Here is a 16,667-nt window from a genome sequence, read left to right on the forward strand (position 1 = left end):
TTACCTAATTATCTTACATGGAATCATCTGTCTTGTAGAGTGTTTTCAAGATAAAACATGCTATGTAAGTGTTAATTATATTTTTCCTCTACAGCTCAGACAATCAGTATGCCCTTCTGAGAGACTCTACTCTTTTTATGATCTTCAGTCAAGTAAGTAATTGCCAGCCAGAATTTAGAAAATACTTCCAAGGTCTGCTTTATGAAAGGGCCATCTGATTTTCCTGCAGCTTGCCTTCTGAATGTTTGCTCTGTAGAGTGACAGAATCAAAGACAAAAACCTCTGTGGGAAGGAACAGTTATTTCAAAGATAAAAACAAAAACATGTCTGTTGTCTTGAAGCAAAACCTTCATCTGTTTTTTTTTTTGCTTTAGTGTTTTTATTTTCTCATTTTACAATGAACATCTTGCCTTCTCATTTGTCAATTTACCCAGTGACTGTCTTACTACATACAGTGTCAATATTTCTACATATATATACAATAGTACATATATTTTTACATTGAGGTTTTACTTTTTAAGACCTATGTGCTATTGCATAAAGCTTCAAAATAACTTCCAGAAATAGGAAAGTTAAACTTAAAATGAATGTATGTATATTTTTCATATACATGACCTTTCAATAGAGAAAAAAGATGAAACAGTGCAGTTATTACTTTGTGCCTTCACAAGTTTCAGCTGCTTGGATAGAAAATGATGCTCATTAAAATCTCTCAGTAGAGAAAATGTTGAAATAGGAAACATTTTTTTCATATTTTGTGGCATCTTGAAGAGTTAGAAAAGAAGACATACATCCTTGGTTCATTTTTGCAACTTATTTAGAGGGATTTTGTGGAGGGTAATGTGAATACTTTGATTACTTCAATTTTTTTTTAATATTTGGAGTTTTTGCTACAAACCACCTTGATCAATTGGTGTAGTTAGTTAGAAATAAAACCCATATAAACATAAAAAATGCAATACATAGCATTAATTTTACTTCTGAACACCCTGACATTCTTCTGCCTTCTCCCAAACTGCAAGGGCAAAAGACCTCGATAAGGCAGCAAATTAAAATAGATTTCAGCTATTTAAAACATGGTGATTTTCTGCAATGGATATTCTTAATTCATGTAACAAAGGTTTATGGAAAACAGGTGCTTCAAATTAAGTTAAAATGATGTAGACTATGGACTTTTATGCTTCGTTACACTGCTGGGATCCAAGGAAAGAGTCTTTATTGTACCAATGGCAGATTGCAGAGTGGCACAGGAGGAACTCAACAGAAGAGTCTCCCTTTAAAAATTAAATATGGATCACTTGTATAGCAGTTGTCTCTAGTGTAGACAAAGATTCTTCTGTAACTGATCGTTCCATACAAACTAGGGTTTCTCAGTACCCTTCAGGAGATGATCTCAGCTTTCCTTGACTTGACTGGAGACAAGGGGACTGTGATAAGTTGTCTGGAGAGAAGCTTGGTGTTGAACAGGCCTGATCTGCAATGGATAAATGGTCCAAAAGTCTGTAGAGGGGCCAGAAGCTTCTGCTAAAATTCTTGTTCTGAAGGAAATGGTGATATGGCCTGTGATATAGATGGGATGACTTTCCTTTCACTCATACAGAAACAACTGGTACATAGCCAGTTAGTTTAGGAGAAGACAAATGAGAGATCCACAGGTAGTGTTTCATCTGTACTTACTCTGAGTCTTAATAACAATTCCTGTGGAATCTTAACTCCACAGCACCAAGTGTTTAGGACATAACACATTAACTGAAGTTGATGCTTCAGACTACAGTACAAATGGCCTATGCATAATCTTATGTAAAGGTTTTATCTAACTCTTTACCTGTGTTGTTTTCCCGGCATCCTTGTTAGAGTGAATAGATGGTCCCTATGTTTGTGGAGTTAAAATAATCCAAAAGTGTTTTGGGTTGGTGTGAGAGCTGGTAGTAGCTGTGATGTTTTTTGCTGCCTCTGTATGCTCCAAAAGCTCCTGTTATTTCATAGCAATTTCCCCAGTTGCTGCACAATTTATGAGTGGTATTGATTGATAAACTTTTTGTTTCTTTGTGTACTTAGTGGGATCTATAGGAAAGTCAGAAATACATTTTCATTAATATAATAAGTATACAGAAGATACATTATATAATAAGTTATAATATATATTAAGTTATAATAAGAAGATAATGTTTCAACACTAATCACAAATGTGACAGAATTCTCATTGATACTCTTTCTATCTTTTTTTGGTTTTTTTCCCCCCATACTTGTAATTCCAAAATATTTTACTTTTGAAAATAGTTATTGACACTATGCTGTCTCATTTTGCTTTACACTGTTACTTTTCAGCATTACTTTATACTGTTGGTTGATTTTTAGTATGGGAGACATACAAATGAATAGAAGCATATAAAGTTTTCTACACTATTGAATAATTATCTGCTAAAACATATAAAACATGAAAAACCACTAAGCATGTGGAGGCATCCAGCCCCCTATGAAATTTTTTCCCAATCTCCATAGTTCCTTGAAATTCCTTTAGATGCCCTGAAACTCAGAATAAGTAGGAGGAGTCTCTCTGAGCATTGTCACTTTTGCTAGTTCTCATTTATCTCTAGACAATTCCTTCCTTCCTTAGTTCTCTGGGGTCTCTATATGTTACAGTAATTTAGAAATCATCTTTGTTTTTACTTGCCAAGACTCAGTATTCAGAAAATAGTTTGTCTGCTGTATTTTGGGGCAGATATTTTTTACGTCTTTACTTGTATAAGTATCAGAGTTACATAATCAAATCCCCATGCCTTATTTAAAATATTTTTCATAGACCTTTTATAGCATTTTGTCTCTCACCACGTTTCTTAAACAATTGAAAAAAGTTTCTTAAAAACAAAAAATTAAAAAATTCACAAATTTCATTTTGCTTTTGGCTTTGTTTTCTTATGTGCTCAGAAAACCAGGTCTTGATAATTTTCCATTAAAATTCCCATGGAATTTTTTATTTTTTTTTTTTTTGGATCATTAGCTCTGATGTCCTGGAAAAATTCCAGTGTGGATAATTGCATTCTGCTTCCATCTCTATCAGTTCTCCCTGAAGTTCCAGCTGGTTTTAGTATTCATGTTCACATCTGTCCTAAGCTACAGTGTCCATTTGCAGCATGCTTCTTATATGATTTATCTTTAGTCTAGGGTTGTTTTATTTGCCAATAATGAAACAAACCATACCTTTCTCTCTATGTTATAACACATTTTGCAGTGTATAGATAGTTTAAGGGAAATCACATGCTATCTTGAATAATTACATTTGAAGGAAAAAGCATTTTTGTTTTCAGAGGAATATTATATAAGAAATGCAAGTGTGTGTTTATAGTTTTATATTTTTTAAACTTGATTGTTTTAGTCATCTAAAAGTTTGCTGCTTCTTTGAAGACACAGTCCTCATAGATATTATACTTTTCTATACCAGAGATTTTATGTACATTGTGAAAAACATACATGTCTGAATTTTTAACATTTGCATTCATTCATGCTTGCAAAATCACTTACAAACATCCACAGTGTTAATTGCACTTGGGTAGTGCTCTGAGCATCTGCAGATGTTTATAGTAAAATAGCAATTCACCGTTATGCAGAGATAAAATTGATTCATAGCGCATCATAAGTCTCTGCCTTTTGTTATAGGCTGGTGCTTGAATATGTTCAGCTTCACATTCTCCCTTTTGTACTAAGTGGTAGGAAAAGGAAAGTGTGAATCAGGTAGTCAGGCAGTGAACTTGCTTGGGCAGCAGCAGTTTCACTTTCTATGTTACCAGAGACCTGATGCATCCATAATCACTTAATTAGAAAATGAGGCACTGTGATTCTTTCTGCTTCAGGATTTCTAGCTGCTGAACATGAATAGTGGTGCTTTATAATAAAGTGATACTTACTTCATATTCTTTCATATTCATTGTTTGCCAGTTGCTCTGTATGAAACTCCTTTTGTTCATAAATACTTTTCTGTTTCATCTGCCAGCATAAAGTGTTTCTTATACATTTATGGAGAATACAGTATAAAAGTATGCACTGCTGCATAAAGTTCCAAGCATATTTCTAATGTGGTTAATGTTACAAACCCAGATGCTTAATTTTTGTATGTAATGTCTGACATCTGCTTTCACATCTGCTTTACCTATCGGCCTTTGATCTTTAACTTGCTGTTGTATTCATATGATTTGGCAGTAGCAACCTGATAAACTCCTCTGTGTGTTGATAGGTAACTGTCACAAAAAATGAGAAATGTCTGCTCTCTGTCAAAACTGCCCTCTGTCAAGATTAATTCCTGGTCTGGAAATGTCTAGACTATATGGCTGCCATTGGATGTTTTAAAAATGTTGGTGAAATGTTCTGTTTATGACATGTTCTACTTTTTTTCCTCTTTCCCCATAAGACACTGAACAGTTAAGTGAAGAAATGAAAGATGGCCTCAGGCACCTTGCGCAGACTTTGCAACTGTATTTGAAAACTGAGATCCAGGATGAGTCTCAATTGCCACCTGCAATTGACTTTTTTCAGATCTTCACAAAAGTAAGTGTTAAAATCTAGTTGCTTGACAACTCATAAATTATCTTTTCCTCGTGTTCACGATTTATTTCTGAGTGGGAGTTCAGTAGATACATTCAGAATGTGATATATGACAAAGTGAGTTCAAACTTTTTTATTTAGTCAGTATTTAAGCAGAAGTAGTATAACTTTAATATAATTGCAGCACTTCAAAATTAAAGCACTAGCCAGAGGATAATTTTTTTCTTTTTCCTTTTTAAAATTATTGTGTTGAAGTTGTTGGGTGAGAAAAAAAGCAAGAAAATTCAAATATAATCAAGTCAATCAACCTGAGTAATTTTTTCACAGTAATAAAGAGCATATACCATCACCCTTCAGCCTAGAATTTTTCTGCAAAGTGAAATATATTTGAAGATATACTCCCATCCCATTTTGTCATTTAGAGGTATATGCTAATGTTTGTGATAGTACTGTATCCTACAAGCTTCTTTTTCCAGAGGCCTTGTGGATAATTTATTCTAGAAGACTACATATAAAGTACTTAAAATTAGATTCCACAGTATGTTGTTTATTGTGTTACTAACTAAATATTGTTGGCTTTTGGTGTAGATATTTTATTACTTTTGATTCAGGATGCTAAATTCAAACAATGCTAACAGAAATATTTGATATGAAGAGTACTCATAGTTTTAACTCCATTTAATTTTTTTGATTTCTAATTGATTGATAAGGTAAATGTTATGGCAGAATTTAACTTATTTATGTTTTGGTTGTTTTAGTAAGTGTATTCTTATGAAGTAAGCCGAAGTCTAACACCTTTTTACTTCTGATATAAATTAAAGAGTGAGTCTTTTTGGCAGAAATGAAAAATGCTATAATTTTTTTTTTTTTAAATTTAATAGAGATCTGTTTGTACAGTTACAGAACCTTCTTATTTTTTGCTGTGGACATGAGTAGGAGCAATATAATTGACTCTGTTTTTTTTTTTTTTCTTGTTTTTTTTTTTATTATTATTTTTACTGGTGATTAGACTGCTATGATGTAAAGTTACAATTTTACCTGAAAAATCTCACAGTCTGAAATAGACCCAGTCAAAAGGGTGCATAGATGAAGCCCCTTAAGTACTTTGTTGTCTCCACTCAAGTTGTTTTATTGTTTTGTGTTGGCTTGCTGGTTTGGCCTGAACTTTGTCGGATGCATTTCACATGAAACATGCACATTGTGTTATCTGGTGTAGAGAATTTGTGCAGCTGAAGATAAAACTGATTTTCAGATGATCAGTTTGAGCTGAGTTGCAGCTTGTAAGAAATTCCTTCCAAATGTTGTTGCCTTCTATGTATTAATAAGCTTAAGGTGGAGAATGGCCAGGGGGCTTTACAGAAACAGTGTGATGATCACTTAACACATTGGAACACTGGTGAAGAAAATGCAGAAAGTTTATTTTTTTATGTATACACATGAACAAGCATGTGCACAAATGTGCACCTCCTCTCCCCTCCTGTGTAGTTTACCAAGGTGATGTAAGTGGCCATCAAGAGCAGAGTAAAAGCAAGACTTCCCAGCTCCATATCTTGTTAACTGGAGAATTGGGAATGCTCCTGTTAATGATAACATTTGCCCCACTGTAGCTTTGGTATCACAAAGATATTTTTAACTCAATGTATTCTGTATGTTGACTGTGAATTTTTCCCCACCCTATTAAATGTAGTGCAAAGTGCTGAGTTTTTGAGTTGTTTTTGGTTTGGGATTTTTTTGTCCATTGGACTAGGGCTCATTTCTTTTGCTGGTTTTGTTTAATCTGTGTGACAGTCTGCTCTGGGAAAATGGAGAGCAAATTACATAGACCTGTCATGTGTACAAATACTTGGTATCATTAATACTAACAAGAACTGGCAGAAGGGATAGAAGAATCTGACTGGACAGGTGAGTGGCTGGGAGAAAATAGCAGTCAACTGCCATGTGCTCTATATGAGTAAAATTAGTATCTTGTTCAGAGTTCAGTCAAGCACAACTGTCAAGCTTTTTGTAAGACCTTGTTGTCATCCTCTAATTTTCCGTGTGGCATTTTTTGACTTTCCCAATTTGGTTGTCAAATGAGTTTGCCAAGTTTGACGAGTTACAAGTGTGATATTGTATTAAAATATTAATTTAGTATTCCCCCATTCCTAAGGAAGTAGTAGCAGATGTGTTCTGCCATTCCCATGGAACATGGAATGTTCTTTGGAAGATGAGCTGGCTGTCCACACAAAGTTGTTTTTTTTTAACACTGTATAGGGATGCTTATTCTCAGCAGGTTAAATTTAAGACTTTGGAACTGTAAAGTCTCCAGTAAGACTTCTGCAGTCACTTCTCTGTGGTTTAACTCTAAAGAAGACCAGCTGTGATGACTTCCCTGTGTGGTCATAGAATAAAGAAATGCTACAGATACATAACTTCAAGATGTAATCTTGTTTTCCCAACTGCTTCCAACATTCCTTTCAAGTTCAGTAGGTGCTTATTCGAACATTGAACTTTTTTGGATCAGTTCTTTCATTGCATGCCACAAAAAGATCCAGTCAAAGGTCATTTTTTATTCTGTTTGATGCTGGATCCTCAAGAAGGAAAATAAACAGACTGCCAGACAAAAGAGAAAAATTATCCTGCGGTGAGGTGACTAAATACCAGATGGTTCTTGGAAAATCTCCAACCTGATTTAGGTCAAAAGAGCTTCTCGGAAGCTCTTTTAAAGAGTCCTCCTTCTCTGCTGTCCCCTGTTCTTGTCTTTGTGAAAATTAATTATAGTTCTATTCACTTGCTTGTGATGCCTAATAGTCAGAGAATCCCCCCGAGTGTGTATTTGTAGAAACTGCCCATTGAAAATCAAAGAAAATATTGCCATTTCTTTCCATGGGGGCAGAATTTCACCCCAATGTCTTTTTAGATTGCACAAGATATGTGGAAAATACCAGCTGTACTGGATGGGGAGGTGTTTCAGAAGGGTTATGTACCTTTCTTTCTGACAGTGTTGCCCTGTCCTTACTAAACAATTTGCTTTTGTATCAACTGTCCTTTGAGCTGGAGTTGAATTTTCTCATTTTTGTTATCTGATCACTTTTTGCAAGCTTCAGTTTATTTAGCGTGCCATTTATCAAGGTTGTGACTGTTTTAAAATTCTGATCCTCAGTATTAAACAGAATTATCTGCAGCTAATTACGTGGTAAGGCTTTAACTCCACTGAGACATTTTCTAATGTCAAGATAATTTTTTTACAGCGTGGTTTTATGGTTTAATGATGTTTCTATAACCTTGAGATAAAATCAGTCCTTGCTTTTTATTCTTCAGCTTTTACTTACATGTGTGAGGAGGTGGCCTGGAGTCCTTTGAGGCATTTAATGGATGTGGGATAAAGAATTAAATTTCTAGTATACATTTATGGTTCTTTTAATACTAGCAGACAGAACAATGTGAACCTCTTTAAGACATTGAATAAACTCTGTTCCTACCATATTGACTGTAAACCTGTGAGTGACTCTACCTCATGCTTAAGATGACTTTTGTTAGACCAAATATAGGCTTGGTGTTTTACATAGAACTGCAACTACTCATACTGTGTCAGAATTAACTTTTTGCACATTTTGAAATAGTTGAAAAATTTCCAATTAATGATAAATAAAAGAGATTCTGATGTTTGATAGAATTATAGCAGTTTTAAAGATTGCCTAATTTCAGGTCCTCACATTTGTAAGAATAGTGAGGTATACGCCACCTCTGTCATGAACTAGCAGTAAGATTAAATCCAGTGACAGTTAATGAACTCTTACAAGCAGACTTCTAGGGCAGTTTAGTAAACTTAAAATGGAATTTTATTGGAAAGAAGTTTTCTAGAGGATGTTTTGATGAAACTATTGATAAACTTTTTGGGAAAGGATACTGGATTGAAGATTTTAGGGTGCCCCATATGATGCTATTTTGGGTTTTACCTTTTTTTCCTTTTATATGTTCTTTGTATTCTTTGCATATGTATTTGTAGCTCTGTAGCCTATTGTATTTGCAGCTGGTTTTCCATGGCCTTTCCCTAGACAGAAAGACAAAGCTCCAAGAGCTCCAAGCCCCAGAGGGTACAAGGCCCCTGTGCTATCTTGGTTCTTCCTGGGAACCAAGGCCCACAACAACTCTTTGAGATAGATTTTCATGGACAAAGTACAGCTAGTGCTGAGGCGGGTACTCCAGAGAAGAGGCTTGACCTGGGGGGTAAACTGAATCACCACTTGTCCTTGTAATTGGTGTTTTTTGTAGATTATGCTAATTTCCTTAAGCCTATAAATGTGTACTCATCTGTGTGGAGGTGGGCTTTTGTGGACATCTTTCCATAACTGTCCCTGAAAGCCTTCAAATAAAGATCCTCTTTTATATTACCTCTGTACTAAAATTGTCTCAGGTTTAATTTCCAAGTTGGGAAAAAAGCAGCACGTAAGCGGAGATGATACTTACCTCCTGAAATAACAGCATTCCTAGAATAATTCCTAATTCTTATGTTGTGCAAAATTTCACTTCTAGGCAGTATTTTAACCACACATGGGATGATTTGGACTAGACAAAGAATTTTTAGCTTTCTGAAATTTTCAATCTATCCTGCAGTTCCAATCTAGACACCTTTTCGTTATGAACGGATTCTACTTTGAAAGTAGGTGTGCTGCGTTCTTTCAGTTCACTGGAGAGGTCATCCACCTGTATATGTGGGAGGTGAGCAGTCCTCTTTATGCAGGTGGTGGAGGTGCTGCTCACCACTGTCTTGCTGCTCTACTCTTTCCTTTTCAGGTTAGTTTAGAATTGAGACAGATGAAAAACAGATCTGAATGACTGTAGAGCTGTAAGTCTAGGATAGTGTAAGAAGAAGTATCTGCATGTATTAGAAACATATGTGCAACTTTTATATGTCAGATTAATTTCTTTTTTTCTTACTTTTTTGAGGTTTGTAAAATTGGCATTAGGGTAAAGAGGAGATACAAGTTTGATACTGTAGGCTAGTCTCTGTGCCCACAAAAATTTTTAACCAAAAGACCAGTTGTCTGTTTAGGCTGTTGCTGTAGTTGGTTTTGTTTTAAACTTAAGAAGTAGTAAGGAGGCTCTATAAAGTGCAGAGGTACATCCCTCAAGAGGCAAAGTGTCCTAGTCTCTTTAAAATCCTTTGTTTATTTCTCCTGTCAAAATTCAGATATTTTTACTTGTTTTAACTTTTCTGTGCTTACTCTTTTTTTCCACTCAATGCTTTGAAAGAATTTCTTTTCAACATAAGAGGTATTAGTACCAATTAAAATGAAATCTCACTGTTAAAAGGGTTTTGGTATGGATCTGCATAGGCAGAAGAGAACTAGGAGTTGAGTAGTGTCATTTGGTCTCTGTAAAGCCTGAATACTAAATTATGGTAATTTATTTGTGTGTTGTTTTATATGCAAATTGGAGGAGATACTTAATGATATGACTGATAAAGTGTGTTTCATCTTCACGGTGTTCCTTCAGATCTTATAGGCTCAGTGTTCTCTGAGAGGACCTTGGAATACAAGATACATCTGCCCGGTCAAGATATTGTTCAGTAATGCTTTCAGTAGTTACTCTTGCTTAGGATTCACTGGTTAACTTAATAATTCCTGGAATCAGGGAAATTAAAATCAATTTATATCAAGAAAGTCAAAAGAACTATTAGGATAAAGTTATGAGCAGGTTAGGAATTGTTGAAGACATTCGGGTGAAGGTTGCTTTCTGATGCTAGGCTTGCTAATCTGATTAACTCTGGATGCACTTGTTCAGTTTCCCTGTGATTGGGAGGCTGTGAAGATTTTTTCCTGGAGGCAGGGAAAAAAAAGCAAGTGCACATTTAATCCATCATTGTTCTTTGTGTAATTTGAAGCTAATGTACATTGCTACCCTGTCTCATGGTAAATTGAAGACCAGTACTGACAAATTTGTGTTTAGTCATGGCCCAGAAAACTATTTTGCAAAAACCTTTGAATTTTGATAGTTTTTGTTTTTTATTATAAATGCCAAATCTTATAATTTCCATGAATTATTATACCTGAAACAGCATTGGTTAAGGTTAGGTGTCCAACATACATTTGTGTTTTAATTTGTTTTTTAATTTTAATCTTCTTGACTCTTTTTTTTTATTTTAGAGTTGTTGTTCCTGCTCATCAAACTCTATCAGAACCTTTTTCTCTGGCTATTGCCATCTTTAAGTCTACTGCATGAGATTTGTGATTATCTTTTTACCTATAGTGCTATTGATTTAGTTGATAAGGTTTTGTTTGGTGGGAATATGGACATGGGAATATGGACTCTCCAGTTCTGTGTTTGAGGTTTTAAGCTATTGAAAGCTTCACACTTGCAGCTGTGAAGAACTGACTTGCAATCATCAGTAATACTGTGTTTGTCACTTACAGAATAATTTCAGGAGAATTTTTCTGTACTCTTTCCAGTGTATTCCACAGGAACATAACAGAAAGTCATTCTGATAGACCTTTGTAGTTGTACTGAGAAAATGTGAATAATCACTTGCCTAATGTGTTGCTGATTCTGAGTGAAAAATACTAAGATCAGCCTTTGCAGTACACAAACTGAAAGGAAATGGGAAAAGCTAAATGTGTTAGGAGAAAACCAATCATTAGTTTGTGCAGCATAGAAAAGAGCCAGAATTTATTTGAATGTTGTGTTTTATTGCTTACATTCTTGAACTTCACATTTTAAACTCCTTTTTTGATGTGATCCAGTAACTGAGAAAGAAAGGTTCATTCAGGTGCTTGCACATGCCTCCTGACAAAACAGCTCCCTTGGATTTGGTAGACAGCCTTGCAGAAGCTTGGATGAACCAGTGTCACCTGATGAGCAGAGCTGTTTGACCCCTGGACTTGCGAGCAGTACTAGAAAAAGTGCGTGATGCAGACTAATCTGTGTCGTGACTTCATTCTGGGTCTTAGCTCTTTTGAAGAAGGGTGATTTTTTTCTAAGTACAGGGAGGTGCAAAAAAGTAAGGAGCTGGTGTTTTAGCAAAGAATGGTGTGAGGGAAGACTTTGGTCTATTTAATAATTTGTTCCCTTGGTCTGAGATCACAGGATTTTCAGCCTGCTATCCCTTGTTTCCCCTTCAATTCTGCTGCTCTTGAAAGCATAGGAGTACGTAGGAAACCTGAAGCTTACTTTATTTTTAATTTAAATCAGCCTGTGGTTTCAGCATCTCTGTTAAATGGCAATAATGCTTTTCACATGTGTAGCGCTTCCAATAAGCCTCAAGAAGAACTTGAATGAGATCTAGTAACAATTCTTTATAGTTTTTGTGTAAGACAAGTATTTATAAGAAAATTAAGGCTAATAGAAAGTATTTCTAAAGCTGCCTTTTCATTAGAGTTCTGTAGGGCAGTCAGAACCAACCACATCTGTTCTACCACACAGTGTAGCAGTCGCACTCTGCTGCTTGTTTCTACAATGGAATAGTCAGCAAGTATAAAGATGACTGGAATATGCACAGTTTTTTTTAAGAACCTGTATCTTAAGTTGTATCTTTTAAACTTTGCAGAAGTAGTTTTATACTGCTGCTAGGATTTCCATTGTATTTCTCATGATATTTGTTTAGCTCAGTGCTGTTTCTTGGAGTCAAGATTGCAGAGGAAATGGCAACCACTGTGCATCAGCTTTAGAAGCAATAGCATAAATAGAGATTACAGAAAAATTGCTAAATATTTTAATAAAATAGGAAGAAATATTGCAACATCACCCTAGAATAAGGGTGATAAACAGTCTGATAAGACTCCTCTCTCTTTACTTTGCCAAATGAAAGTTGAGTCACCATAGGAAGTTTTTTTTTTGTCTAAGGTTATTTTTCAGCTTTAGTGATTTTCAGTTGTTTCATTGAATTATAATTTGGGGAGATAATTTTCCATAGCAATTATCTTAATTTTCTGTCACATTAGTTACCTTGAAGAGCAAAAGGCTATTATACCAGACCATGAAACAAGGCTTCAGACATTCCATCTGATTATAATATAGGGTACATGGTTGCAATTAAAATATAAGCTTTTGCTAACAAAGCTTGTTGCAGTGAAAGTAAGACTGTAAGTCTTCAATTCTTCAAATTGAACTTACGGTATAATTGGGGTCCTCTCATTTAGTTGTATGTGCCATCTGTTTTTACAAACTGCCTGCAGTATAACAAGCACCAGGTGTAGAAAATGAGGTAGGAGAGTTTTAAAGCAAGAATATATTACAAGGAGTGGTTGGGTAGAATTTGTAATAATTTGGTTTTGTGTGGTAGGAAAGAAAGCTTTGTTCTTGAAGGGTGAAGGGAAGCAAAAAGACAAATATTTAAGGAAGTTAATTCAGCATAGATTAAAAAGCATAAACTGATAAAAAAGTTGTTGAGAGGAGTGGGCCAGCATGGGGGGGATATGAAAGGTAAGTTGTATACTCCTTGTTCACTTGACATTCTTCTGTCATGCCAACTCGAAAGTAATAAAGTGGCAGAAAACAGTTTAGAGAAATAAATGGTAGGATAGTGTAGGCTATTTTGCAACAGGTTGGGTTTTTAAAATTATATTTACTTTCTAATTTTTTATATTTTATTTTTAGTGTAGAACTGAAAAGGACACAGGTGGTCAGGACATGAATTACCATTACTTTCCCTAATTCTGCTCAGAGCATACCCACAAAACACACTTTTTAAAAAGCTAATGGTCTCTGTCATGTGATATATATATATATATACACACATCAGTCTGCTGTCTGTTTTCTGACACCCTTATGGAAGTGAACTGGAAGCAGTAATGATAAAAAGCTTTAGTGCTTGTAGCAATTGCAGTACATGGAAAAAATGTGTGGGGTGAGGCACCTTTTCTGTTTAGGAAAAGCCAGCATGAAACAAGGTCATGGAGATGTTTAGTAAAGGTCTGAGTAGTAGATGAAAACCATTTACATCCTCTATCAGCAATTTTAAAAGCCTTTAATTGAGGAGGATAAGCCTGATACCTGATTGTAATGCTGTTGGCAGCAAAGTGTTCTATCCTTGTCTTTAGGATGACCTGCACTGGAGTTGCTTTAAGCATTTTTTGTTTGTTTTGGCTGTGGCAGAGCTCGGATTTTGTGTGGAAGGATTATTAATCAGCTCAGAGACTTGTTCAGCATGTTTAATAGATGAAAAGGCAAAAAACTCTTTTTCTTCCAGAATGACATCGTGATAGCCAGTTGAAAAATACTGTGCTCTTGGAATATAGGATGCTCTTTGAATATAGGATGTGGAACCATGTATTTGTGGTGCTATTGTTGACTTGCTATATATTTTGAGCTGCTTCAGAATCTCTCTGAAAATGAGGATAATATATGTCTAAGGTATGCTGTAGAGCTAAATAGTTGAAGTTATAGTTAGTTACAGCTGAACTATCAATTGAGCAACAAGTTCTGTCTCATGTTGGAATTTCAGTGGGTGTCAATTAAATGATACCTACTTACATGAAATTTGGTCCTCAAAAGTGTGTTCTCTTCCTATTCCCCAGTATATGAATCTATCTTTTTGCTTTAACTGTAGTTGTGGTGTGTCATGTTCTATTTCATTAAAAACAATCAAACAAAAGTTTGTTACAGAAATAAGATGGAGAAGGAAACTATTAGACCATGATACTGGTTCAGTATGATAATTGAAGTAATCCTGTATTTTGGTATGGGTGAGCAGCTGTCACAGTGTGGCTGTAGCACTGATGCGCTGTCAGCTGGTGTGAGATCACTTGGCTTGTGCCACAGCAACCTGAAGCTGATAAAGGTGGTCTCAAATAGTTTCATGACAGTACATGACAGTGCTTATGGATATTCTGCAATAGTGGTTGGCAGCAGGTCGTGCAAGCAAGGTGCAAAAACTCTGCCATCGACAGCCAGGAAGGATAATTTGTCATAGCTTTCTTGCTTTCCTCTCCTTGCACACCTACACTGGAAGCTCCCATGCCGTCCCCATGTAAGTTAGATGTAGATTGACAGGCAGAGTCAGATCAAGGAATATTCCCTTTAGGAAGTCATCTAATTTGCCTTAGTGATGTAATTTTTTTCCCTCCCCCTTTCCTCCTGACTATATAAATATTGACTAGACTTTTCTCATGCCTGTAATCACCAATAAATTGTATTTTTTCTTATGACTCCTTTGAAACCTTCTATGCTGGTTATGGGCTTTTTGAAATTTTAAATGTGTTCACTGAAATGTGTCCCTAATGTCATAGATACTGCAGATAATGGATTTGAACTTATCTCTCTTCTGAATTTAAAGTAATTGTGGGCTGTTATTAAAGTTTTTATAATTTCTTTTGGAAATCTGGCAGTATTTTTCTAGTTTAAAATAGAAATCTGCAGTATTAAAGCTTTCTTCCTTCTCACATTCCACAAGAATATTCTTAAGTCTGTCAACAAACCTTGTGCTTTGCCTGTGCTCACAAATATAAAATTCATCTTCTTTTTTTTTCTATTACCATCAAGGCCAAGTTTTCATTCAGCTTTCAGAGGAAAGTGGATTGGACGTGCAACCTTTGATGGGTGTTTTTATGCATCACAAAGTCATTGAAGTCAGAGTTTCATCATGTAAATAGATAGGATGTGGTGATGTGTTGCTCCTAGTCAAGATAGAAATGGTGAAGTGCTAACCTGCTGCTTTGTTAACATCCATTCAGTGCTGTGGGTGAAAATTGCTTGTTTGGGTCTTTAGTCTGGGAAGACAGTAAAGAAGGGTACACACGTTGTCTGCGACATCAGTGTTTTCTGCTATGCAGAAATTATGTGGACTAAGCAATGCTGATGTTTTTCTCATTTTGTAGTGATTTCAGCCTTTAAGCTTGTTCTCAAAAAATAAGTATTTTAAGCAGCAGCTTGCATGGTGTGTATTTGTGCTGTCTAATCTTCTGAAAGAGTCATATTTGCTTTTATACTATGAGTAAAATTCTGGCTGATAGTGAGAAGCTGTTGCAGCAGCATAGAATTGCTTGTTTAGTTTTGAACTTCCAACTTTTTTTGGTGTTTTTTGGTTTCTTCTAACCTGAGAAAATATCCGTCTTCCTGGTGATAATTTAAATGACATAAATCTGAACCCAATATCTCTCTAAATGAAAGATTTAATTTCCTTTAGTTTTATAATTAATGTTGCATCTATTGACTACTTTTTTTCCTCTTAAAATGTGAAGTACAGTCTATAGTTTTATAAAAAAATATATATATAGTAGCTGAGGAATCAGCTTGTGAGAATGTAATGATAGTGTTGGAATATTCTTAGTGGATTTCGACCAATGACAGATATGAGTCCAACATAATTTGCTGCCTTAATTATACAAGATCATTATTTCTCATTCCACAGCATTTTTTTTTCCTTTAGACTGTCCTTTTAGACAGTCAGATGGTAATTTTTAATGTAAGTTCCAGTTCATTTGATTGGAAAGCCACAGTTTTGAAAAGCTCTAGTGATAAAGGTTAGTGCAGTACTTCATCAGCTTGTCCCCAATCTGTCAGTTTTCTCAGGACCAAAATTTGTCCAATTGCCTGAATCATCTACCTAGGCTGACTCCAGAGCTGAATGATGGCAGGAATGACCAAGAAGGGAATTCAGCTTTTTGTCTTAACATCCTTGTACCTGATAGTTAAATCAGGAATAAGTGAATTTAACCATTTCCTATAAAAATAATACACTTGAATTAACAGTGACTGTTGAGAATCACAGCAAGATTTGTACCATCATCTTCAGCATGAGTGAACCACAAGGTATAAAAAATAGAAGCAATTTGGGTCAATTGTGTTAACTGTCATTTTGAAAAATACCTATTCCTGGTTAACTTTAACTTTACACAGGTACCAAAAAACCTTCTTGACTTAATGATGATATTAATGGATATGCCTCCTATGTATTATTTAATTGTCATTGTAATATGTTGTCATGGCAGAAATTAGAGAATATAAGAACGTGTAAACAAAAAGTACTCAATAACAGCAGGATGATGTAGAACATTAACGGTTCTTATTTGCAAGCTTACATCTTCTTGGAAGCAGCTGAATTTAGGTAGACTTCTGATGTCTCACAATGGCCCTGGATGTTGCTGGTGGTATCATTAGATAATAAATCATAGTGCATGCTCTTGGGTCAGGGCAAAAAGCAAATCTGTATC

At 35.3% G+C, this 16,667-nt stretch overlaps 1 protein-coding gene across 1 annotated transcript in view; it reads left to right on the forward strand.

The window, feature by feature from the left end:
- The window catches only part of SMYD3 (SET and MYND domain containing 3), a 404,628-nt gene that overhangs the window by 61,778 nt on the left and 326,183 nt on the right, over positions 1 to 16,667 (forward strand). The window contains exons 4-5 of the mRNA XM_086878169.1: positions 95 to 152; positions 4,406 to 4,542. Of these exons, the coding sequence (XP_086734295.1) occupies positions 95 to 152; positions 4,406 to 4,542 (195 nt within the window). The remainder of the gene's footprint in view (positions 1 to 94; positions 153 to 4,405; positions 4,543 to 16,667) is intronic.

Source organism: Cyanistes caeruleus, chromosome 2 (assembly GCF_971803275.1).
Source record: "Cyanistes caeruleus chromosome 2, bCyaCae1.hap1.1, whole genome shotgun sequence".
Taxonomy (NCBI): Eukaryota; Metazoa; Chordata; class Aves; order Passeriformes; family Paridae; genus Cyanistes; species Cyanistes caeruleus.